Source organism: Heterodontus francisci, unplaced genomic scaffold (assembly GCF_036365525.1).
Source record: "Heterodontus francisci isolate sHetFra1 unplaced genomic scaffold, sHetFra1.hap1 HAP1_SCAFFOLD_101_1, whole genome shotgun sequence".
NCBI classification, from domain to species: Eukaryota; Metazoa; Chordata; class Chondrichthyes; order Heterodontiformes; family Heterodontidae; genus Heterodontus; species Heterodontus francisci.
This window is the reverse complement of record NW_027141025.1, coordinates 5,811,077-5,836,855: the sequence shown is the minus strand read 5'-3', so window position 1 is coordinate 5,836,855 and position 25,779 is coordinate 5,811,077. Positions and strand designations below refer to the sequence as shown.

At 43.2% G+C, this 25,779-nt stretch overlaps 1 protein-coding gene across 1 annotated transcript; it reads left to right on the top strand.

Annotated features, from left to right (window-relative positions):
* Positions 1-1,936: 1,936 nt before the first annotated feature.
* On the top strand, positions 1,937-24,812 carry LOC137361851 (deleted in malignant brain tumors 1 protein-like). Its single transcript, XM_068026454.1, has 4 exons — positions 1,937-2,249; positions 8,345-8,656; positions 16,967-17,279; positions 24,674-24,812. The coding sequence occupies exons 1-4, from the start codon at positions 1,937-1,939 to the stop codon at positions 24,810-24,812; spliced, it is 1,077 nt and encodes a 358-aa protein (XP_067882555.1).
* Positions 24,813-25,779: the final 967 nt, after the last annotated feature.

Sequence of the window (25,779 nt, the reverse complement as noted above, 5' to 3'; positions counted from 1 at the left end):
GATCAGGGGGATTGGGATCAGGTCAACACACCGTCTGTAGTATATAATGTTGAGAATAGAAGAACACCTGGAGATCTGTGAGACACATTGTGATCAGGGGGATTGGGTTCAGGTCAACCGAGTGACTGAATTTTTGAAAAGCAGAAACGCTTAACCAGTAAACGGGAGGACCATTGATCGAACATCATTAATGGGTAAAAGAACAGGGCACGTCGGTGATGGCAGGTTACAAGAGAATCAGAACTGCAGGAGCTTAGTAAGAAACAGTCAGCACGGAGTCAGCAGGCTGACAGACCGTTAATCGTGTTTTGTTTCGTTTGAGGAAGCAATATAATTTATTGAACGGCAGAATAGCCGAATTACACGTTTACAGAAACTTTGAAAGTTACAGGTGGAAGAATTTGCAGTAAGTTGAAAGGCATTGAAATCTACCACAGGATCGGAAAATCTTTAATTTGTGTTGCCATCCCTTCTCGAACTTTCGATCGGAAAGCTGAATTCACTGAGAGTGCCATCACCAGCGGGTTTTAAAGTGTGTCCATCACCACCCTCTTCTCAGGGCATCTACATACGAGTCATCAATGATCAGAGCACCATCAGCACAAATTTACAGGGCGATTGGGAATGGGAGTGGCACTAATTAGACAGCTCTTACGAAGAGGCACCATGGGCCGAATGGCTTCCCTCTGTGCTGTTTCATTGTAAGATTCTGTCATGGAGAGGACCATCACCATCGCCTTCTCAGAGCATCTTCACACTGGGAATACATGCAGCCCACCCACCATCAGCACAAGGAGAGAGTGTATCCGGATGTCAGTGTGTGTATATGTGAAAACAATTCTGGATATATTTTATCCCATTACCAATATTAATGTGTTGCAGAAACTGTATTTTCTGTTTTAAGGAATGAAATCACAGATCCCGATATAATTTCTTCTGCAAGGCACGGGAATAATGACCCTGCAGTTAGTTGTATTTGTGTTTTTTCTTTCTGACAGTTTCATTCATTTCTTGCCCAAGTGAACTCTAATTGTTAACTTCTCATTTCAGGCAGACCTGGGAACAGTAAGGCTGACCCGTCAGGTAATCGCCCTTTATTTTCACACTATCTGCTCTCTCTCTGCTCTAATCCATCCCATTAAATATTAAGCTTGGGCAACAATCTCAGCAATTTTCTTTGATCACGGATTAACCCGCTGCCCAGTTGAGAGTCAGAAAGGGAGGGTGTCCCTCATACTGTGACTAAAGATCTTTAATTTTAGCTGAGAGATGAGTGCTGCCTTCATGCAGAGGGACAACAACTGAGGGTCTCTGAAGAGCAGAGTGTGAAGGATCAGCTCCACTGACACTGTTACCTAGCTGAGAGATGACTGCTGTCTTCATGCAGAAGGACAATAACTGAGGGTCTCTAAATGCAAAGTGTGAAGGATCAGCTCCACTGACACTGCTGCCGGTCCAAAGGTCCAGCTAACCAATCTGCGTTGACATCAAGATCACATCACCATCCAGCCCTGTCTTCATTGGCTGTACTGGGTGCGGGTGAAATTTCCTCTGCTCTTTCCTGGTGCTGGTGTCTCACTGTGTTCGTCCAATGAGTTCTGAGCACGTAAACATGTGATCATTACAGCCACGCCCATCTCCCCACTTCTGCAGGTTAGAACTATTCTGAGCCTGTCCCCATCCAGTTCTCATTGGAGCCGCTGTGTTGGTGGGAATATCTGGCTGTCTCCTGGTTTCCTGCTCGTTTGCACCGTGTATTAGTATTTCCCTTTCCTTTTTTCGTGTGTAATATATACTCCGATTTTTATTAGTGTTCTGAGTGCAGACTGATATTCCTGTCAATTCATACCTGGTGAATGGGGAGGGTCTGTGCGCTGGGAACCTGTGGGTTTAACACACGGTAACTGCTTGATGATATTTCTGATATTTTACAGAGATGGCGAAGCTGAGACTGGTGAATGGGGGCAGTCGGTGCGCTGGGAGAGTGGAGATTCACTACAGGCGACAGTGGGGGACTGTGCATGACAATCTCTGGGACCTGTCGGATGCTGCTGTTGTCTGTCAGGACCTGGGCTGCGGGACCGCGGTCTCTGCACCGCGCCGGGCTCTCTTTGGGGAAGGCTCCGGACCCATTGTGACGTATAATGTAAAGTGCAGCGGGACCGAGGCCACTCTGCGAGACTGTAAGTCAGCTCAATGGAGTCACTATTCCAACTCACACTCCAACGATGCCGGCGTCATCTGCTCAGGTAAAAATCTTTCTCAGTCTCTCATCTTCCGCCACGGTGAAGAAGTGAAAGTAAAACAAATCAGGATGGTCCGTACCCGGAAAGTCAGATGATAATAATTCCAGTAATCTGCGGTTAGAATTATTGTTAATATTAGTATCACTGTTTATAATTATATCATTAGCATTATATTTAATAAACATTCTCCACCGGGAGCAGCAAATACCTGATACTCAGCACATTTACAATACAGACTGAGCAGTTTCCATTGAGATTTTCCCTAAATCCGCAGTCAATGATCTGAACGGCTGGAAATGTCACAATCTCAATCCAACTCGCCATTCATCAACCCAACAGCCGCTACCGGGCATGCACTGTCAGCCCGGCTGTCCACCTGCAGTGAGAGCTTGGCCTCAGATCTGATCCATCACACAGATTGTGAAGCTGAGACTGGGGACAAAAGGGAGGGAGGGAAGCAGGTTTCTCAGCCTCGGGGAGCCGAAGTAATGGCAGGCAGTTATTATGGGAACCTCAAGAGGAAACTGCACAGTAAGATCCCACCGCTGCCTGCGCATTGCCATTTACATTTTGGCAAATATTGAGAAAGTGAAATGCACAGAATATTAAACAAAGGAGCTCAGATAGTTCAGGAAGCAGTTGCAACGATTAAACTCAACACAGTTGAACTATTGGAAGAAAAGCGCCGGGTTTTCCTGAAATCCTGACCAGTTACTGTCAGGAGGATAGTGATAGACTTCAAGAAGACAAAGAAAGGCGTGTGAAATGGGCGGACAGGTGGCAGATGAAATTGAATGCAGAGAAGTGGGAACTGATACATTCTGGTTGGAACAAGGAGGAGAGGCAATATCACAGAATCACTGAACTGTTACAGTACAGAAGGGGGCTATTCGGCCCATCATGCCTGCATGGGCTCTCTGAAAGAGAAATTCGCTCAGTTCCATTCCCCTGCCTTCTCTCCATAACTCTGCACATTCTTCCCTTTTATATAACTGTCTAATGCCCTTTTGAATGCTTCAATTGAACCAGCCTCCACCACGTTCTCAGACAAACATTCCCAATCTTAAATATGCGCTGCATGAAAAAAATATTTTCCTCATATCACTTTCGCTTTTTTTACCAAATGCATTAAATCTGTACCCTCTCCTTCTCGGTCCTTTCACGAGTGTAAACAATTTCTCTCCATCTACTCTGTCCAGGACCCTCATTATTTTGAATACCTCTATCAAATCACCTCTCAGCCTTCTCTTCTCCAAGGAAAACAGTCCTAACTTTTCCAATCTATCATCATAACTGAAATTCCTCATCCCTGGAACCATTCTCATGAAACGTCTCTGTACTCTCTCCAATGCCCTCACATCTTTCATCAACTGCGGCGCCCAGAACTGGACACAATACTCCAGCTGATGCCGAACCAGTGTCTAATACAAGTTCAACGTAATTCCTTGCTTTTGTATTCTATGCATCTTTTAATAAAGCCCAGGACAGTGTATGCTTTATTAAACGCTATCTCAACCTGGCCTGCCACCGTCAATGACTTATGCACTATTAAACTCCTGTAACCCCTTTAGAATTGAACCCTTCATTTTATATTTTATCTCCATGTTCTTCCGACTAAAATGAATCACTTCGCATTTCTCTGCATTGAACTTCATCCACCAACTGCCTGCCAATTCCACCAACTTGTCAATGTCCTTTTGAAGATCTGCACTATCCTCCTCACAGTTCACAATGCTTCCAAGTTTTGTATCATCTGCAAACTTTGAAATTGTGCCTGTGAACCAAGGTCCGGGTCATTTCTATATATATAGACTGGGACCTGAATATTGAAGGATACATGGCATTTAGGAAGGACAGGAAGCCAGGAATAGGTGCAGGGCTAGCTCTGTTAATTAATGACGGTATTGGCGCAACAGAGAGGGATGACCGAAGTTCAGGAGACCAGGATGTAGAATCTGTTCGGGTAGAGATGAAAAATCATAAAGGCAAGAAGTCACTTGTAAGAAGTGATGCACAGGCCGCCTAACATTAACCACACTGTTGTCCGGGGTATAAAGTAATAAATAATGGCAGCTTATCAGAAAGGTGCAGTGATAATTATGTTGGGGGGGAGGGGGGTGGTATTTTCACCTACATATGGACTGGAAAAATCGGATGGGCAGAGGTAGCCTAGATGAGGAATGCATAGAATATTTTCGAGATACTTTCTTGGAACAATACCTTGTGGAGCCAACCAGAGAGTAGGCGATACTCGACCTGGTATTGTGCAACGAGATAGGAATAATTAATAACCTCACAGTTAAGGCGCCCCTTGGTAGCAGTGATCATGATATGATTGAATTTTACATTCAGTTTGAGGGAGAGAAGAGTGGGACCAAGTCTAACAATTTAAACTTAAATTAGGGCAATTATAAGGACATGAATGCAAAGCTAGCTAAAGTGAACTGGCAAATCAGGTTAAGGGATAGGTCCATAGAGATGCAATGGCAGACATTTAAGGGAATATTTCAGAATACACAATTTCACTTATTTCAATGAGTTAGAAACATTCCAAGAGTGGGTCCCGTAATCCGTGGTTAAGTAAAACAGCCAAAGGTCGTATCAAACTTACAGCCAATAATTGCGCAAAGATGGGAGGCTGGTCAAAAGATTGGACAAAATATTTTATAAAAAGCTAATGATGACTAAAAGATTGATAAGGCAGGTAACATTAGAGGACGAGAGAAGGCCAGATAGATATAGAAGGACAGATAGTAAGAGTTTATATATATATATATATATATTTAAAAAAAAGAAAAGAGGTAACAAAGTGAGCGTTGAACTTATAAAATGTGAATCTGGGGAATTAATAATGAAAAATAAGGAGATGACAGATTAATTGAGAAGATATTTGGCATCGGTCTTCACTATTGAGGATAAAATTAACATCTCAGCTTTAGCTGTAAGTCAGGAAATGGAAGGGAGGGGGAACTCAAGAAAATTGCAAACACCAGGACGAGTGAGGTGCTCTTACAGATAACTAGCATGGAAACAACGGGCTGAATGGCCTTCTTCTGTGCTGTAAACATTCTATGATTATATGCTGACTGCTGCATCTAGTTGATGTCAAACTGTCTGTCCAGTTTTAAACTTCAAACTGTGAATGTGGTTTCAAGGTAATTAATTGCATACGAAGGGCTTTGAAGTGTGATCATGACAGACTGTAGCAAACTGGCTACAAAACAGTCAACAAAGTGTGTTAAAGGTAGTTATTCAGACTCACAAAAGGTAAGAAATATTGTTTGACAATTCATGTCAATGGGTTAGCGCTGTGCAAATGCGTTCCATTGTTTGGTCCATTCCGAAGATTAAGAAGCGGCTGAGCACACAGCACAAAGCAAAAGCCCGATCACACTCCAGCTGTAGTGCTGCAGATCAGTGCTCTAAAACTAGCGACAACTCCAGCCAAGCTGATCCAGTATAGTTACAGCAGTTACAGCACTAGCATTCAACGGATATGGTGTAAAGTTGCTCACTGCCCAGATAAGTAGGGAAACAGTGACCAGTTAGCACCCAATCAACCTACTCCCAATAAACACCAAATCTTTAACAAAAACAAGAAATGCTGGATTCACCCAGCAGGTCTGGCAGCATCTGTGGAAAGAGAAGCAGAGTCAACGCCTCGGGTCAGTGACCCTTCTTCGGAACACCAAATCTTTCCTTGTGCTGGGTGTGACTCTCCTTTCAACGTATCTCTCATAGATAAACCTCAATTTTTTTTGTATTTTCAAGAGCTTTGTTAACCTGTGTTGCTATTTTATTGATTTTTATATCTGTACCCCTGAGTCCCATTGCTCCTCGACACAATTTACAGTATCATTGTCCAAGGAATATGGGTTCTCAGTCTTCCAACCCAAATGTGTAAGTGTACATTTAATGTAAAGTATTTTTCTCACAATCTGCCTTTGTATTAACTATTGCTCCAAGTAGATGTCATTAGTGAATATTACAATTGTACGTCCCTTTTTTGAGTCGAAATCATTTATGTTAAATATGAACAACATTACTCCTAGCACCAGTTCTTGTCACACAATACTTCTTGCCCAGTTCAAACTGCTGATACAGTGCATGTTTCTCAGTTGCAGTTACGGAGACTGGGTAAGTTGTAAATAAATAAAGGAACATTTTAAACATTATAGTCCTGTCACATTATTCTTTTGGGCCTCCTTATCTCGAGAGACAATGGATACGCGCCTGGAGGTGGTCAGTGGTTTGTGAAGCAGCGCCTGGAGTGGCTATAAAGGCCAATTCTGGAGTAACAGGCTCTTCCACAGGTGCTGCAGAGAAATTTGTTTGTTGGGGCTGTTGCACAGTTGGCTCTCCCCTTGCGCCTCTGTCTTTTTTCCTGCCAACTACTAAGTCTCTTCGACTCGCCACAATTTAGCCCTGTCTTTATGGCTGCCCGCCAGCTCTGGCGAATGCTGGCAACTGACTCCCACGACTTGTGATCAATGTCACACGATTTCATGTCGCGTTTGCAGACGTCTTTATAACGGAGACATGGACGGCCGGTGGGTCTGATACCAGTGGCGAGCTCGCTGTACAATGTGTCTTTGGGGATCCTGCCATCTTCCATGCGGCTCACATGGCCAAGCCATCTCAAGCGCCGCTGACTCAGTAGTGTGTATAAGCTGGGGATGTTGGCCGCTTCAAGGACTTCTGTGTTGGAGATATAGTCCTGCCACCTGATGCCAAGTATTCTCCGAAGGCAGCGAAGATGGAATGAATTGAGACGTCGCTCTTGGCTGGCATACGTTGTCCAGGCCTCGCTGCCGTAGAGCAAGGTGCTGAGGACACAGGCCTGATACACTCGGACTTTTGTGTTCCGTGTCAGTGCGCCATTTTCCCACACTCTCTTGGCCAGTCTGAACATAGCAGTGGAAGCCTTGCCCATGCGCTTGTTGATTTCTGCATCTAGAGACAGGTTACTTGTGATAGTTGAGCCTAGGTAGGTGAACTCTTGAACCACTTCCAGAGCGTGGTCGCCAATATTGATGGATGGAGCATTTCTGACATCCTGCCCCATGATGTTCGTTTTCTTGAGGCTGATGGTTAGGCCAAATTCATTGCAGGCAGACGCAAACCTGTCGATGAGACTCTGCAGGCATTCTTCAGTGTGAGATGTTAAAGCAGCATCGTCAGCAAAGAGGAGTTCTCTGATGAGGACTTTCCGTACTTTGGACTTCGCTCTTAGACGGGCAAGGTTGAACAACCTGCCCCCTGATCTTGTGTGGAGGAAAATTCCTTCTTCAGAGGATTTGAACGCATGTGAAAGCAGCAGGGAGAAGAAAATCCCAAAAAGTGTGGGTGCGAGAACACAGCCCTGTTTCACACCACTCAGGATAGGAAAGGGCTCTGATGAGGAGCCACCATGTTGAATTGTGCCTTTCATATTGTCATGGAATGAGGTGATGATACTTAGTAGCTTTGGTGGACATCCGATCTTTTCTAGTAGTCTGAAGAGACCACGTCTGCTGACGAGGTCAAAGGCTTTGGTGAGATCAATGAAAGCAATGTAGAGGGGCATCTGTTGTTCACGGCATTTCTCCTGTATCTGACGAAGGGAGAACAGCATGTCAATAGTCGATCTCTCTGCACGAAAGCCACACTGTGCCTCAGGGTAGACGCGCTCGGCCAGCTTCTGGAGCCTGTTCAGAGCGACTCGAGCAAAGACTTTCCCCACTATGCTGAGCAGGGAGATTCCACGGTAGTTGTTGCAGTCACCGCGGTCACCTTTGTTTTTATAGAGGGTGATGATGTTGGCATCGCGCATGTCCTGGGGTACTGCTCCCTCGTCCCAGCACAGGCATAGCAGTTCATGTAGTGCTGAGAGTATAGCAGGCTTGGCACTCTTGATTATTTCAGGGGTAATGCTGTCCTTTCCTGTCACATTATAAGCAGTAGTGATACAGGAAATCCAGCATAATCAGTTTTGAACAGAATCTGAGAACGACTGTTGCCAGATCTGTGATTAATCAGATGAGTATTGAAATATAAATATTTGTATTATTGTGATTATTAACGTATTATGCTAATTTTGATATAATATGCTTATTCAGATCACAGATCTCCTCGACTAACATCCGGAGACTCCCCATGCTCAGGCAGACTGGAGATCCAGTACGGTGAAACCTGGGGAACAGTGTGTGACCTTGACTGGGATTTGAAAGATGCCAATGTGGTCTGTAGTCAGCTTCAGTGTGGAGTCGCCGTGTCTGTGCCAAGATATGCCCATTTTGGAGAGGGCACTGGGCTCGTACTGACTGATATCTTTGAGTGCACTGGAAACGAGTCCAGTTTATTGGACTGCCGTCTTTTTCAAAGAACCCAGGAGTGCAGCCACAGGAACGATGCCAGTGTAATCTGTTCCGGTGAGTACAGACTTACTGAAAAGCAGTCAACATCCTGCTTAATATTTGGAAAACTGAAGAAGGTGGCATTCCCATGAATCTGTCTGAAAGGTTCATATCTAAACTAGTCATTATAGTTTACTATTACTGCTATAGGTTTGGTGGAACGTGGTACAAAATATCCGCAATTAATCGTAAACAAGATGGTTCTAAATCTTAACATTTATTCTGCAAGAAGCAGAATTTTCACAAGTTTGTTTACCACTGCACCGAATGTATATTTAGAATTGAATATTAGCTGCAACAGTTGGGAGTTGACTAAATGAATATGCACTGGCCTATTTCGATACTTTAATTTGAACACCACGAATGATCCGACATTACAATAGCCTTCTGACCCTCCCTGACCACGTTATTATTCTTATCATACAGCACTGAAACAGGTCCTTCAGCCCACCGAGTCTCTGCCGACCAACAACCACCCATTTATCCTAATCCTACATTACCTATCATTCTCCAAGCACCTACCCACAGTAGGGTTAATTTACAATGGTCAACTTACTTTCGACCTGCAAGTCTTTCACTGTGGGAGGAAACCAGAGCCCGTGGCAGAATCCCACGCCGTCACAGGGAGAACGTGCAAACTCCACACAGACAGCACCCAGATCTGAACCCAGGTCACTGGAGCTGTGATGCTAACCACTGCTCCACTGTGCCCACGTTAACACCTACTGAACGGCAGGGTATAAAATAACGGCTGTACTCTAGCACTGCTCAGTGCAATCAGGCCAGAAGTGAAAGATTACAAAGTTATTTTATAGAATGTGTGTATTTTACCCGCTAAATATGACAGGATCGGACACATATCCACATTATCAGTACACAGCTTTCAGTTGCACTAGCATGTTCGATCATTCAGTTATATCATAGATGATATTTTCTTCAAGTCTCTTTACCTCGCTTTGAACCGGATTCTTTGATACACAGAGCTAACAAAAATGTATCAATATTAGTCCTGAAAATGTAGATTAAATGTTACATCCACCGCTCTTTACTTTCGGGAATGTTCCAGATTTCCACGGTTTTTATAGAAAAATGTGTTTTCTAATTGTTCTCTGAGGCCCAAGTAACTTCTGGTGCTTGGTCAGTTACCTTCCCACCATCAAAATGTCCGAAGTTGGGCTTTTAGCTGGTAATTGCATGGACTTTAGTTCCCTTCACAATTCCTCGGATTAAGAAACAGTTCCTGCCCACTTCCATCAAGATCAGGACATTATTTAGACTTGGGCAAATGGGCAGAAAGTAACATACTCACCACCTCCATGTCAGGTAATGACTATTTCCAACAAGAGAGACAATAACATCTCCCCTAGCTATTGTAATCAGTGAATTTACTACCATCATCAAGTCCTCCTGAGTGTTGTCATTGACAAGAAACTGAACTAGACCATTTACCATAATGTAGTGGCGAGTGGAGCAGGTCAGATGATCGGCATTCTGTGGCAAGTAGCTCACCTGCAGAATTGCCAAAGACTTTTCAGCAGCTGGAAGAGATAGGCTGGGAATGTGAAAACAAAGAACAAAGAGCAAAGAAAATTACAGCACAGGAACAGGCCCTTCGGCCCTCCAAGCCTACGCCGATCCAGATCCTCTATCTAAACATGACGCCTATTTTCTAAGGGTCTGTATCTCTTTACTTCCTGCCCATTCATGTATCTGTCCAGATACATCTTGAAAGACGCTATTGTGCCGCGTCTACCACCTCCGCTGGCAACGCATTCCAGGCACCCACCACCCTCTGTGTAAAGAACATTCCACGCATATCCCCCCTTAACTTTTCCCCTTTCACTTTGAACTCGTGACCCCTTGTAATTGAATCCCCCACTCTGGGAAAAAGCTTCTTGCTATCCAACCTGTCTATGCCTCTCATGATTTTGTACACCTCAATCAGGTCCCCCCTCAACCTCCGTCTTTCTAATGAAAATAATCCTAATCTGCTCAATCTCTCTTCATAGCTAGCGCCCTCCATACCAGGCAACATCCTGGTGAATCTCCTCTGCACCCTCTCCGAAGCATCCACATCCTTTTGGTAATGTGGCGACCAGAACTGCACGCAGTATTCCAAATGTGGCCGAACCAAAGTCCGATACAACGGTAACATGACCTGCTAACTCTTGTACTCAATACCCCGTCCGATGAAGGAAAGCATGCCGTATGCCTTCTTGACCACTATATTGACCTGCGTTGCCGCCTTCAGGGAACAATGGACCTGAACACCCAAATCTCTCTGTACATCAAGACAAGTCTCTTCCAAATTTCAGGGAACCCAGCCACAGTTTGTGTAATCCTACTTCATAGTGAGGTGAGGCAGTGGCGTGGTGTTAATGTCACTGGACTAGCAATCCAGAGCCCCAGGCTAATTCTGGGGACGCTGGTGCAATTCCCACCATCGCAGCCAGTGCAATTTAAAGTCAGTTAATAAATCTGGAATTGAAAACTAGTCTCAGTAATGGTGACCATGAAACCATTGTCGATTGTCATTAAAAAAAAATCTTGTTTAGTCATATCCTTAGGGGATGAAATCTGCCATTGTTACCTGGTCTGGCCTACATGTGACAAGAGACCCACAGCAATGTTGTTGACTCTTAACTGTCCTCTTACATAGCCTAACAAGTCACCCAGTTGTGAAAGGTTTCGAGGCATGAACAACGAATGCTGACCTTGCCTGCGACACCCACATCTTGTGAATGAATAAAAAACAGAAACATTTGAAGCCGATGAATCATTCTAGCATCTCTTATGCTGCACAGTCTCCCTGGTCAACATATCCTTCCCAACGCATATTGCCCATAGCTGAACATTACACCAGATGGTGCCTGGCCTGTTTTCTTTTTTTCGCTGTAGCATCATTTCTCGCCCCTTGTATTCCATTCCACTAGATAAAAAGCACAGCATTCCATTGGCTGTTTTGCTTTTCGTTCCTGTACTTACCCATGATCCTGAAGTCTCTTTTCAATGTGCTGCATCCGGCTTTTCACCATTTATAAAGTACTGTAATCTTTTTAAGTCCAAATTGGACACCTCACACTCACCAATATTGAAATAGTTTTTCACAGTCACTGAATCTTTTTTTTTGTAAAGTTATGCTTAAAGTATACATGATTACAATATGGCTGATGGTTTCTTTTAATGGCAATATTGAGTATGTCAATTATATGTGGCTTTCTATCCAGTCATCTAAACCATTAATAAATATGGTGAATAGTTGAGGTTCCTGCGGGACGGCGCCTTCACATCCTGCCAGTTAGATGATCTGTCCATTATCCCTGCTGTCTATCTCCTGCCACTAAACTAACGTCCTAAGTAGGTCAATAATTTTCCCTAAATTCTATGAGCTTCAACTTTAGCCAACAATCAGTTACGAGGGATTTTGTTGAGTGCTTTCTGGAAGTTCATCTGAGTAACATCCATTGAGGTTCCCCTGTCCTCCACTTCAGTTACCGCCACAAAATATTTGATCAGGTTCATCAAGCATGATCGACCTTTTACAAATCCACGCTGGCTCTCTCTGATTAGCTGTAACTTTTCAAGGTGATCAGACACTCCATCTTTAAATGTACACTCTATTAATTTCCTGACAACTGCTGTTATGCTAACCAGTCTATAATTCCCTCGGTTCACTCGATAACCTTCTTTAAATAGCAGTGTGACAATTGCAATTTTCTAATTACTGATCCAGCAGTTTGCTCCCTATCATTAACAAAGGGATGGAAGGTGTTGTTTACAGCGCTATCATGCAGTACTTACCAATAAACTGCTCAGTGAAGCTCAGTTTGGGTTTGTTCGGACCACTCAGCTTCAGACCTCATCACACCCTTTATACAAACATGTATGATATAGCTGTATTCCAGATGAGAGTGACTGCCCTCAATGTCAGGGCAGCATTTGGCCGACTGTGGCAACAAAGAACCTTAATAAAAGTTGTGTGCATGTAAATACTGATGCAAAGTAATTCTGCATAATTCCTGCCATTTCCTTATTTTCATTTATAATATCACAACTGTCATCGTAATGAGACCACATTGCTTTTAATGACAATATATTTCTGAAGTTATTGTAAAAGCTTTGGAGCTCTTGCGAACTGTTTTGTCATCCTTTGCTATTCATTGTATCTCTGCCATTCGCGAAGATCTGTGCATTATTTTTTGCATTTTTGCATGTTTTTGGTCTCTTTTATACTTATGATGTTACCGTGTCTTGCAAGCCAGTCCATAATAGATGAGGTTGAGTTTGGAATTGGACCATTCAATGCTGTGGTCATTGAGCTGAGCTTCTTTGATGGCAGGCTTGTGCCGTTCACTGCGTCAGGGAAGCTATGGAGATCGATAAACACAAGACCTTCCCCCTAAAAGTGGCCTGTTCCTCAGTGAATATCAGGGTTTCCCTCCTCAAGAAACGCACAAGCACCTGTTGTGCAGCCAACATACCACGACCAGAACAGTAGCATGGATTGACTTGCCACAATGCACAATAACTGACGAATCAGCAGCAAGAATAATGACATCTACTGACCTCTCATGGAATATAATTAACTGACTAATAACAGCCAGAACAGGAACATGTAATAACCTAACAGTAGTCAGATCCTGCCCACATTCCCGTTCTGCACTACACATAAACAGACAGCTTCCACCAATTACAATTATTTCTCCAGACAATGGGCAGAGGACATGGCCCAAAACGTCACGGTCTGTCAGAATTTCGAACAACTGCTTTTTCAAGAAAGCAACTGCTGTTTTCAGCGCAAAGGCACGTGATGTAAAACCGGAAAATGGTCTGACTCAAATGTTGCATATTTTAGTTTTCCATTTCCCTGTAGCACCTAGATATGCTACATTTACAACTGTGCTCTGACCCCTCACCCCGCCCCCCACCAGCCTCACCTCACCCATTTACTAGTTTAAGGTTCCTGTAACAACCCTATTCATCCTTTATTCTGGGACACTGATCCCAACCCGATTCAGGTGCTGCACATTCCAACAGAATAGTTCTTTAATATCCCAGTACAGGTGTCAGGGTCCCATGAAAGGTAAAACCTCTGTCCAACATCAGAACCTTCAACCACATGTTCATCTCCCTGATCGTTTATTTTTCTGATGCCAAAGTGCAAGCGGCTTGTATAATAATCCAGAGATTATAATCCTTGTGAACTTATTTTATATTTCAGCTCCTGGTACTCTCTGAAAAGAACCTCTTGCCTACTCTTTGCTATGTTGTTTATCCCGACATGGTCCACAACGACTGGATATTTCCCCTCCATTCTTGCAATCTGATTTGAGATAACCCTCATTTCGCACAAGTTGGGAAAATACTGTGTGGAACTCTTAATGCCCTAATTATTGAATCACTTAAAGGTATCACATTATGCTCCACTCCTCCTCCTTTTGAACAGCTTCCTATTCCAAGGTATCACGGTCAACATTCTGGCTGTCCTTCTGACCGTCTTCATCCTTATCCTCACAAATAGCCAGGACTTTGTTCCTTTTCACTTCTGTATATCCTCGTTCTCCATTACATCTGGATTTCCATTACTGTGCATTATAAGCTGCAACAACCTCATTCTGATCCTGCAGCTCTCTACAAGGTGTGACTGAAATCTGCAGCAAACTGTCAAATACTCTTCTTGTTGCCATATGTGTTGGCGTTTCTCCAATTCCCACAACAGCTCTATGATCCTGAGCCAGAGAGATTCCAGGTTGAGATATCTACTACAGACAAGTTCCCTCGCGGCAGTTCCATTATCTACAAATTCCAATATCCAGAAAAAAACCTGCACTGCCAGAACTTAGTCTGTCTTTATTTTTGAGGTAAAATTATTTTTAGATGCATTTTAGCTTTAACGCTATTTCACTGGTTAGCTAACGCCGAAACACTAAACACTCATCAATTAACTTAATACTTATTTACAACTTACCCACGCCCTCTCACACCCTGACCTGACAATTGCTTCACTGAGTGAGTTTTTCCCACTATTTGCCTGGTGTCTGTCCCTCAGCCCCTTCCAATAGGCTCTGCTGCTGCTGGCTGTGACGCTCTTTTAAACCGGTGGCTCGAGTCACTGACTCCAGTTTAACAGACACAACAGAACACCTCCATCCGAACGCTCACTCTCTACTACCGAGAAGGACGAGGACAGCAGATGCATGGGAACACCATCTGCATGTTCTCCTCCGAAGCACACACCATCCTAATTTGGAACTGTCAAATCCTGGAAGTCCCTTCCTTACAGCAATGTGAGTGCACTGAAAGCGCATGCACTGCAGTGGTGCAAGAAAGCAGCTCACCACCATCTTTGCAAGGGCAGTTCGGGATGGGTACTAAATGCTGTCCGAGCCCGAAAGTCCCACCCCCTGTGAAATAATAAAAAATACCTCCTGTTCCCACTCTGAACCGAATTCTTACTCTTAGCAAACTCTAACTTCCCACTATGTTCATAATTGTTTTCAGTTAACATTGCAATCTTTGTTTACACTCTGCCTTACTAGAAGTCTAAAAATAGAAACATAGATAATTGGAGTAGGAGTAGGCCAGACAGCCCTTTGGAGCCTGCTCCACCATTCAAAAAAAGTCATGGCCTATCATCTAATTCAGTACTCTGTTCCCGTTTTTCCCCATATCGCTTGATTCCTTTGGTATTAAGAAAGATATCTATCTCCTTCTTGAATATAGTTAGTGATCTGGCCTCCACTGCCTTCTGTGGTAGAGAATTCCGCAGGTTCACCACCTTCTGAGTGAAGACATTTCTCCTCATCTCGGTTCTAAATAGCATACTCCGTATCCAGAGACTGTGACCCGTGGTTTTGGACTCTCCAGCCATCGGGAACATCCGCCCTGTATCTAGCCTGTCTAGTACTGTTCCAGTCTTATAGGTTTCTCTGAGTACCTCTCTCATTCTTCTAAACTCTAGTGAAAAGAGTCCGAGTCAATCCGATCTCTCCTCATACGTGAATCCTGCCATCCCAGGAATTAGCATCGTAAATCTTCTTTGCACTCTCTTCATGACAAGGGCATCATTCCTCAGATAAGGAGACCAAAACTGCACACAATACTCCAGGTGAGGTCTCACCAAAGCCCTGTATAGGTGCAGTAAGACATTGCTCCTTTACTCAAAGCCTCTTGCAATGACGTCCAGTATTATATGCCTTTTGAGGCACATTCAAGATGCAACAGTTTAGACAGTTTCCAGCTGACAGTAATTACCCCAGTTCGGACAAGCACAGCTGATTGACTGCTTACTGCTAACCTGACTTGCAATGTTAACTGCTTTCAATGAACTGCCTTGCAGTTTGGTTTTTAATTACAAGCGAAACGCTAAATGTTAAGGCTAGATTTCAGTCTTAGCTACTAATTACCAAATTCCAAACTTCCCACTCTGGTTGCAACACATGCACCTAAAGGTACAGTCTATGCTTGCACACTTTGCCTTAACTCTAACTACCTTACTGAATTGCAGAAGAACATTCCCCATGCAGGCAATTGCAGTTCAAGAGGACGGTCCTGACACCGGTTTCAAGGGCAAATAAAGTTGAGCAATAACTGCCACCTCTGCCAGAGATGTCCACATCCCTCATAAAGAAAAGCAGCTCCCAAATGAACTTGTTCTGTATTTGTTCTTCAGATCTTCTATCGCTCATCTATCAAACCACTTAAACATTTTCAACACATCAACTCGATAAGCTGTAATCCTTCTAAACTAAAGCTACTACAAACAAAGTTTATGAAACTTGTCTTCATAATGTAACGCTTTAAGCATTGTTGCCATTCTCGTGACTCTGTCCTTAACCACCTCCAAAGGCAATGGTTTTATGAAGTGCAGTGCCCAAAAGTGACAACAGATACAACAGAAACATCAAATCCATCATCTTTATCTTCCAAAATCCAAGAGATAAAGACCAACAATCGATTAGCAATTGCAACAAGAGGTGTTAATTTTTGAGTGTTCAGCCAACTTCATAAAGAGGTCCTTTAGTAATTATTATGATGAAAGGACACAGACCTCAAACATAACTCTCTTGATCTCTCCACAGATGCTGCGAGCCCTGCTCAGTATTTCCAGCATTTTCTGTTATATTTCAGATTTCCAACATCCGCAGTATTTTGCTTTTGTGTTGCTGTGGTAATTCTAATTGTTTTTTGATAGATAATTTGTGTAAAGTATGGATAGATAATCGTGTACATAAGATTCAAATGTTATACCCATTTTCTATTTTGCTGTTTCTATGCAGAGGATGATTTATAAATTATTTGGATTTGTATTTGTTTCCAATACAGGGAAACATGGACCTCGATTGGTTGATGGGACGAACAGATGCTCAGGCCGGGTGGAGGTGCTACATGGAGACCAGTGGGGGACGGTGTGTGACGTTTACTTTGATTTGGAAGACGCCAACGTGGTCTGTGAGCACCTTCAGTGTGGGACAGTAACCTCAATACCGGGAGGAGCTCACTTTGGGAAGGGAGCTGGTCCAGTGTGGATGGAAAGTTACAGGTGTCGGGGGAATGAGACGCGATTGTGGGAGTGTCCTGTTTCATCCTGGGATCAGTTTAGCTGCTCACATGAAAATGACGCCAGTGTCATCTGTACGGGTGAGTCATCTCAGTCATTGAACTGAAATACACCAACTGTTCTGCTGTCAAGCATCATTGACTATTTCCACAGGTCGCTGATTCACTAGTTTTGCTGATCCCATGCTTCCTTTGACACTAAGATTCCGAGATGTGCTTGTGGGTTTAAGTGTCTAAATTAAATTACAAATGAATCAAAGAGCTTCACTCTAGTAAACATTGAATACATACAATGTCTCATGATTAGTACTAATCGCTCATATAATATCTCTTTTGTGGTAAATCTAGGGCATTATTCAAGGGGCATAGAATCAGCAATTTGCTCCCAGGACCACTGCCAAAGCATAGAAATGTTGCTCGAGCATTGAAACTGTGATCAATGTTGGCCGTTCAAATATGAATTATCATGGAAGTCTCTGCAAAGATCAGCTGTACAATAGAAAACACTGTGAACTTGTTTCCAGCTAAATAACATGAGATAAATTTTAATTTCCATTGCATCAAGGGCATTAAAATGACAGCGAGTGAAGTAACTCGTTATTTCACCAATATGCCATGTCTTTGATTATTTCACAAACTTGATGTAAATTACAATTCTCCCAGTTATCCCTCAACCCACGCCCTGTTATAACAGATTATCTGCTCTGTTATCTGATCGCTGTACGTGAGACATTGCTCAACGCAAATTGCTCCCACGTTTCACAATTTAAAATATAGGTAATAAAAACAGTAAGTGCTGAAAATACTCAGAGGTTCTGGCTGCATCTATGGTGAAAGAAACAGAATCAACCTTGCAGTTTGCAGATCTTTCATCATAACTTAGAGATTTAACAGTTTTTAAAGAAAGGGGAAAGCAAGGAAAGAGCGAAAGGAACAATCTGTGATATGGTGGAAGACAGGAGAGATTAAATGGTAAATGGGACAGTGCAAGGCAAAAATAGATAGGAATGGGCCAAGTAAAAAACACATTTCTAGAAGTGTTGCAAATTGGAAGGCAAAATATCGTCCAAAAAAAGAAAAAAAGGGGAGGGAATCTGATCTGAAATTGCTGAATTCAGTGTTCATTCCATAAGCCTGTAAAGAGTCTAGTGGAAAGAGGAAGTGCTGTTTCTCAAACTTACGTTAACCTTCATTGGAACTGTGTAGGAGAAAGAGGAGAGAGAGGTCAGTGTGGGAGCGGAATAAAGAATGAAAAGGACAGGTAACTGGAAGCTAAAGGTAAAGCTTGCAGACTGAACAAAGATGTTGTGCAAAGTAAGCACTCAATTATGTTTGGTGTCCCAATGTAAAGGAGACGGTATCATGATCAGTCAATACAGTGAGTGCAGTATACTAAAGAGAAAGCAGGACAAGAAAATCGCTGTTTCACTTGGAAGCCGTATTTGGGGGCTTGGATGGTGAGAAAGGTGGAGGTAACAGGGCAGTGGTTGTACCTCCTGCGCATTCATGGGAAGGTCCTGTGGGAAGGGGTGTTGACAATGATTGAAGAGGGCATCAGGGTGCCACAGAGTGAAAGGTCCCTTCAGAACGTTAAAATTGGAGGGAAGGGGAAGATGTGCTTTGTCGTGGCATCACATTAAAGGTGGTGGAAATGGTGGACGATGGTCTGTTGAATATGGAAGCTGATGGAGTGGAAAATGAGGAGAATCAGGATCCTATCATGGTTCTGGGAGGGGGGAAAGGGTGAAAGCAGAAGTATGGGGAATGGAATGGTCGTGCTTGAGGGCCCTGTTAACCATGGTGGGTGGATGAGGATGTGAGGAGAGTCCTCGGATGAGGAAAAAGGAAGACATATCTGGAACCACTGGTATGGAAGGTTGAATCACCAGACATTGCCGTGGTGCAAGTGAAAAAATGTGATAGAGTCATTCGAATAATTGGGGGGTGAGGAAGCATAGACAGGTAACTGTGAGAGTCACTGGGTTTATTCTTTATATTAGTTAATAACCTATCCCCAGAATCAGAGACAGAGATTTTGAAGAAGAGAACAGAAGAGTTGAAGATGGACCATGTGAAGATAAGGAGGATAAATTGGAAGAAAGGTTGATGATATTTTCAAGTACAGGGCGAGAGCTGGAAATATCAGTACATGTGGACAGGAGGACGACCTTCAGTCCCTCGGGTCTCACCCCCAGTTCATTTTACCCTCTGTCCCCATTTCAGCAACCGTAAGCTGCTCGGTACGTCTCTGAAATGCATTTACTGAGAAAAGGTAATGGTGAAGAAGATCTTTCAACAAGCCTTCTGAACAATGATGACAGAAATAGCAACCATTAAAATTAATGACATTTCTGGTGGCAGTAAATTCTGAGATATTTTGCTTCAGTTTCGACATTCTCAATGTGTTTCATATTGTAGATGAAAATTGGTCACTAAGGCTGACTAACGGGGGAAGCTGGTGTGATGGGCGAGTGGAGATTTACCACAATGGCAGCTGGGGGAGATTGCAAGATAGACACTGGACCGTGAATGATGCCAACGTAGTCTGTACACAGCTGGGTTGCGGTGAAGCGACAGCCGCTTATAACTATTCAAAGGACGGAGAGAGTGAAGGACCCGTCTGGGTGAATGATGTCCAGTGTGAAGGAAACGAATTGCAGCTCCAGAACTGCATCTTATTCACATTGAATTCGTCTCTCACTGACAGTATGGATGTTGGGGTCCTGTGTTCAGGTAAGCAAATTCTTCACTGCTTTTACAAAAACATAAAAGTGAAATGTCTAATCTGCTGAGAAAAGTGATAATATCGGTTACTTGTTCCTGTGTTTCTCAAACCAGTAATTTCACTCGAGGAGAGTGGGAGAGGATGGTGGGCGGTCGGGGAGCTGGGGTGGTGTACAGAGAGAGAGGACACGGACACAATTAAACAGCAAGAACGTTTGTATTACAGAAATTTCAATTAACACATACATCACAAGGGGTTTAACAGGAATGTAAACGGAGAGAAAACTGACACAGAGCCAAACAAAGAGATGTTAGAGTGGGCGACGAAATTCTTAGTCAGATGGTTGGATTTGAAGAGCCGGAGACACGGAAATATTTCTGGTGGAAATTCAGATCTGGGGGTTAGATGGTTAAAGGCAAAACTGAAAGTTGTAGGCAATTGAAGTGGGTGAAGTACAAGAAGCTGTATTCAGAGAAAAGCAGAGTTCCTGAAATGTTTCAGGCTGGAGACTGTTATACTGATGCAGGGGGAGAGCATGAAGGTGGCTGAACATGAAGATCATAATTGGAAACACGAGGTATTGATGGCGGGGAAACCAATAGATCGGCGAGTGCCATGGCGTTCCTGAGAGGGGCTTCATGTAGGGCAGGCAACAAAACTTTGGATGAGCTGATGTTTCTGGAGGATGCAAGATGGGTGATCGCCCAGGAGAACATTAAAATATTCTGTTCTGCAGGAAACAAAGCATGGGTGAGCAGATGGGCTGAGGCAGGAAGGGAGGTGAATGATGATAGAGGTGAAAGATAACGGCCTTATGAAAAAGAGAATACGGAATTGGAATCTCAGCTCTGGTATCAAATCCGGCGCCGAGCTTGCAATCAGTTCTACTGTACAGTATATAAGTGGAGGTAGCTGTGTGGGAGTTGTTCTGGTGTAAGTTTCATTATATTGTGGATAAAAGTAGACAGATGTTTTGGACTATATGCTTTAAAGTTTCATTGTGTAGCATGTTAATGCAGGCATGTGTTCTGGGGATGTTGCGTTATGCAGAGTGTAAGTGTGGGCAGATGTTTTCGGGTTGTTCCAATGAACATTTATTTCCATACGACAGAGTGGAACTTACAACATATGAGATAGTTAATGATTCAGATTTGATACCGATTGGTTACAGTAAATAATTTCTTCGGGAACAGCGGAAATCAATACATTCCAGCGTTTCACGTCAGAAGTTTACAGTGCTGAATGGTTATTACACACTCAGTCCCTGGACAGAGTAGAGTATGTCATCTTGTTCTTCAGTTAGGTAGATGTTAAGCTCCACCCAACATTTATGCCCACCTTCAGAAGCCATGTGTCTTCTCCTTGTCTTCTACTTCTCTATCTGATGGGTCACATTGCTGATGTTTATTTTCCAAAGTGCCTGATGCAATTCGTCCAATCATTTTTGTCCAGTCCAGATTAAATACTGGTTTCTGTTCATCCAGGAGGTCTACACATCTGGAGTTCAATTGCCCATAGGTGCTTCCTGATCCTGTCCAACATTTTGCAGAGAGATCCTGTTTTCTGCCTTCTTTGGTCCGGTCCAACAGTCATATATTGATAGAATTAGTCGTTTAGTTCATTGACTTTTTACAGACAATAACAATTGTTAATTTGCCTCACAAGTTTCGTTTGCTCATTGAACATAATTGCAGCAGTCTGTCTGGACAGAGAGGTCTGCATATTTTCTGTTCAGACATGCGGTTTATGTCTCTAAAATTACTCAAATATGTTCCTTGTCAAAGACAGAGTCCCATCCTTACAAAAGTAATTGATTCTCCTATGCAATTAATATTAAATTGATTTATGATAATGTTATAATCAACACAACCCTAGAACGTAGTTCTACACGAAGATACTGCACATTGCAAGGCTGATGTTTAAGGGTACTATTTTTGCAGACGTTGCATTCTCCAATATGAAGTGGAAGTAATACATAGGGTGGATTAAACTGCTGGTCTTGCCAGTGACACCAACATCCCCTGAAATAATTAAAAAACAGAAAGGAATGGTGACATGTGGCGAACTATCTGGTAATATAATTCTGAATGGATCAATCACATAAAGCATCATCGGGTCCTCCTCATCTTCACTAAAACCACCCGTTTGACAAAGACTATCCAGGAAGGCATAGAAAACGCACAGCAAGTATTCTCCATCATAAATCTTCCTCCTGAACCACTTCCCTGCCTCGTCCACCCTGAACTCCAAAAATATGTGAGTGGAGCTCGTAGACATTTTGTCACAAAGTTCAAAAACATCCGTTCAGTCACCTCCACTACTTCCCTTTCATCCCCAACCCACCAGGCCTAACTTCCTATCAGTTCCCATCTCCATCCCATACGATCACCCTGAATTCACATTTCTTGTTTCTCTCCTAGAATCCTTCACTCTCTCTCTGAACCTGTGCTGTTGATGGAATCCACATTTTGCTGTCTACACATTATTTCTATTAAACTACTGAACACAAACATTCCCTTCCTGGGTTCCATGTTAGCTGGCATTATTAACCATTATCTTTCTCTCCCTCTCTCTCTACATGTTCAGGCACCTCTCTTTAAAATCAGCAGTCATTACACCTCTCCTCAGAAAGGAACCATTGACCACCTGTCCATGCAGGTTACTGCCCCAGCTCCAACTGTTCGTACCTCGCCAAAGTCCTTGAATGTGTTGTCGCCTCCCAAATCCATGCTCATCTTATATGAAGCTGCATGTTTCAATTCCGCAAGTCAATTTTCTATCCACACCACAGGACGAAAACAAATGACATCCGAAGTGATTGTGACAAATATAAACGATTCCACCTCCTCTTTCTTGACTTGTCTCAAATTTTGATATGATTGATCATGAAATACTTCTCCAATTCCTCCCCATTAACACCCGGCTGGGTGGGACTGCACTCAGCTTGTTCTAGTATTATCTATACAGTCATGGTCAGAAAGTGGCCTGCAATGGCTTCTCTTCCCGCTCCTGCAAAGTCAGCTATAGTGTCACCAAAGGATCTATCCTTTGACACTTCATTACTCATTTACATGCTGCCTTTCAGTGATATCCGCAAACACAGCCTCAGTTTCCACATGTATCTCACTGTATCCAACTCTACCTCGCATTCAACACTCTTGAGCCCTCCAATGCCTGCACACTGTCAGAATTCCAGGCTGACATTCAGTACTGCATCAGCAGAAAATTCCTCCAACTCAGTATTGAAAAGATAGAAACCATCAGTCCCCATCGCATGTTTCCTTGTCTCCAACTCCATTTCTCGCCATTCCAACTGTCTGTCACTCAGCCAGACAGCCTGCAATCTTGGTGTTATATTTGACCCCAGGGTGATCCTCCTATCAAATCTCCATATCCTCATTAACACTGTCTATTTTCACCTCCATGACATCACCCGCATTTGCCCTTATCTCGTCTTGTCGATAGCGTTGTTCCCTCCAGACTCGATGATTCTAATGCACTCCTGGCTGGCTTCACGAGTTTCAACCTCTGCAAGCTCCGCTGTCTCGACCATTTGCCACTCAGGCATCTGCCCTCTGCTCACTGACCTACCTTTCCCAGCAATGAGCGGTTTTAAAATTATCATCCTTGGTTTCAAATCCCTTCCTGGCCTCACAGCTCCTGTCTTTGCAATCGGCTCCAGATTGACAGCTCCCAGTTCTGGCTTCTTGAGCATTCCTGGTTTTAATTGTGCACCATTGGCGGCCGTGCCTTTATTTGCGAAGGTCACACGCTCTAGAATTACTTCCTTAAATCTCTCTGCCTGTCAACCAGTCTTTCCTGCTTTAAGACGTTCCATAAAAACTAACTCTTTGACTTCGCTTTTGGTCATCTGACCTAATATATTTTTCGGTGCTCTGTGTTAAAATTTCTTTGATATCACTCCTGTATCGCCCCTTGGGATGTTTCATTACGTTAATGGCGCTAGATAAATGCAAGTCACTTGTAATTGAAGATGAGGGAAATAGGAGATGGCAGTAAATGTCTGACCAAGATAACAAATAAGGGTAACATACATGGATAAAGAACAGATACAGTTATATAACATGAGTATAGATTAACTGCTAATCGTGTGAGTCATTGCCTGTTTAACACCGTACACAGCATTCAAAACATAAGAGGGGAACTGGAGACCAGAACTTGTCAAAGCCAGATGTAATAGCACATCTGAAACATTGCTGTTCTTTACATTCTATGTAAGAAGTAAGTGTAAACAGATATTCTGTTGTATAGTTTTATTTACCTGTCCACAGGTGCATTTAACGTTCTTTTTTTGAGCTGGTGATGGTAAAATCAGTTGTATTGAGTGATGATGTGAATGTCTATTGAAAGTATAATCCTCATGTACTGTTATCCTACAGACCACGTGCAGTTAAGGCTCTCTGACGGTGGAAGCCCATGTAATGGCCGAGTGGAGATTTATTACAATGGGACTTGGGGCTCAGTTTGTGATGATTCCTGGGATCTGGCGGACGCTGACGTGGTTTGCAAACAGCTGGGTTGTGGAAAGGCATTGGACCTGGCACCTCCTGCATCTTGTGGGCCAGGTTCAGGGCCAGTTTGGTTGGATGAACTGAAGTGTTCCAGTAACGAATCATTTCTCTGGGAATGTCCCTCAGCATCGTGGGGTAACCACGACTGTTCTCATAAAGAAGATGTGAGGATCATGTGTTCAGGTAAAGGTGCTTCCATGTTCCCATTTTCCATAGTGTTGTGCACGTGGTTTCACAGGGAAGATATTACTTCGAATTACATACATTGGACAGCACGGAATCTGGCCATTCGGACGAACTGGTCAATGTGGTGTTTACGTTGCCTACGAGTATCGCCCCACATCACTGCACCTAACCCTCTTTGCATATCCTCTAGCTTCTTTCTGCCTCATGTACCTGCATAGCTTTACCATAAAGGCATCAGTGCAAATCACCTCAGCAATTGCATGTGTTCGGAATTCAAAATTCAAACCACTCCCTAGGTAAAAAAAACATTCTCCTGAATTTCTTATTAGATTTATTCGGGATTATCCTATATTTATGATCACTCGCTTCGGTCTCTGTCACTTCAGAAGTGATTAGTGCCTCTGTATCCCGAGGTCTCTTTGCTGATCTATATCATTTTCACTCTTATTTTAGAAGAAGTACGTGGCCTCTTTATTCTTCCTGTCAACACTGAGCACCTTAGGCTTATCTGTATTCAACTCATTTGGCAATTGTATGCCCATTCGGCCCGTTTATTAACGTCTTCCCGTATTTTGTCTCTGTCTTTCTTAGTGTTAACTATACCCCCAAATTGCTGTCATCTTAAAATTTGAAATTAAGTCTCCCTTGTCTAAATCCAAATCGTTCATGTAAATGTTGAGCAGCAGTGACCCCAGACCTGTGGAACACCACTTCCCACCTTGCGCCATTCTGGGTTACCACATTGTACCCGGACGGTGTGCTTTGTAGCTGGTTTCCTATCATTCTTCCACTGATCTCTTGACTTCACAGGCTCGGACCCCAGTCATGATCCTTGTCAGAGGCCTTCTGAAGGAAAAACATGCATATTACATCGACTGCATTATCCCTGTTATCTTTCTGTAACTTCTTCAAATAATTCAATAACGTTGTTTGTCTTTCTGTTGTGAAATCGGTGTTGATTATTCTTTATTACTTTATGGGCAGTCGGTGTTTTTCTATCGCTTTTCTGAAATAATTACTGGAAATCAGTGAACACAACCGGTGCAGCATGTGTTGAGCTGTGCAGTATGAACATACAACGAGTTATCAATCTAACTATCTGGATATTTCTTGTGTCATTGACAGAGCACAAAGAG

Coding starts and splice junctions, on each gene's coding strand:
- LOC137361851 (XM_068026454.1), top strand. CDS start 1,937: ATGGCGAAGCTGAGACTGGTGAATGGGGGCAGTCGGTGCGCTGGGAGA. Junction 2,250..8,344: donor TGCCGGCGTCATCTGCTCAG/GTAAAAATCTTT, acceptor ATGCTTATTCAG/ATCACAGATCTCCTCGACTA. Junction 8,657..16,966: donor TGCCAGTGTAATCTGTTCCG/GTGAGTACAGAC, acceptor TTTCCAATACAG/GGAAACATGGACCTCGATTG.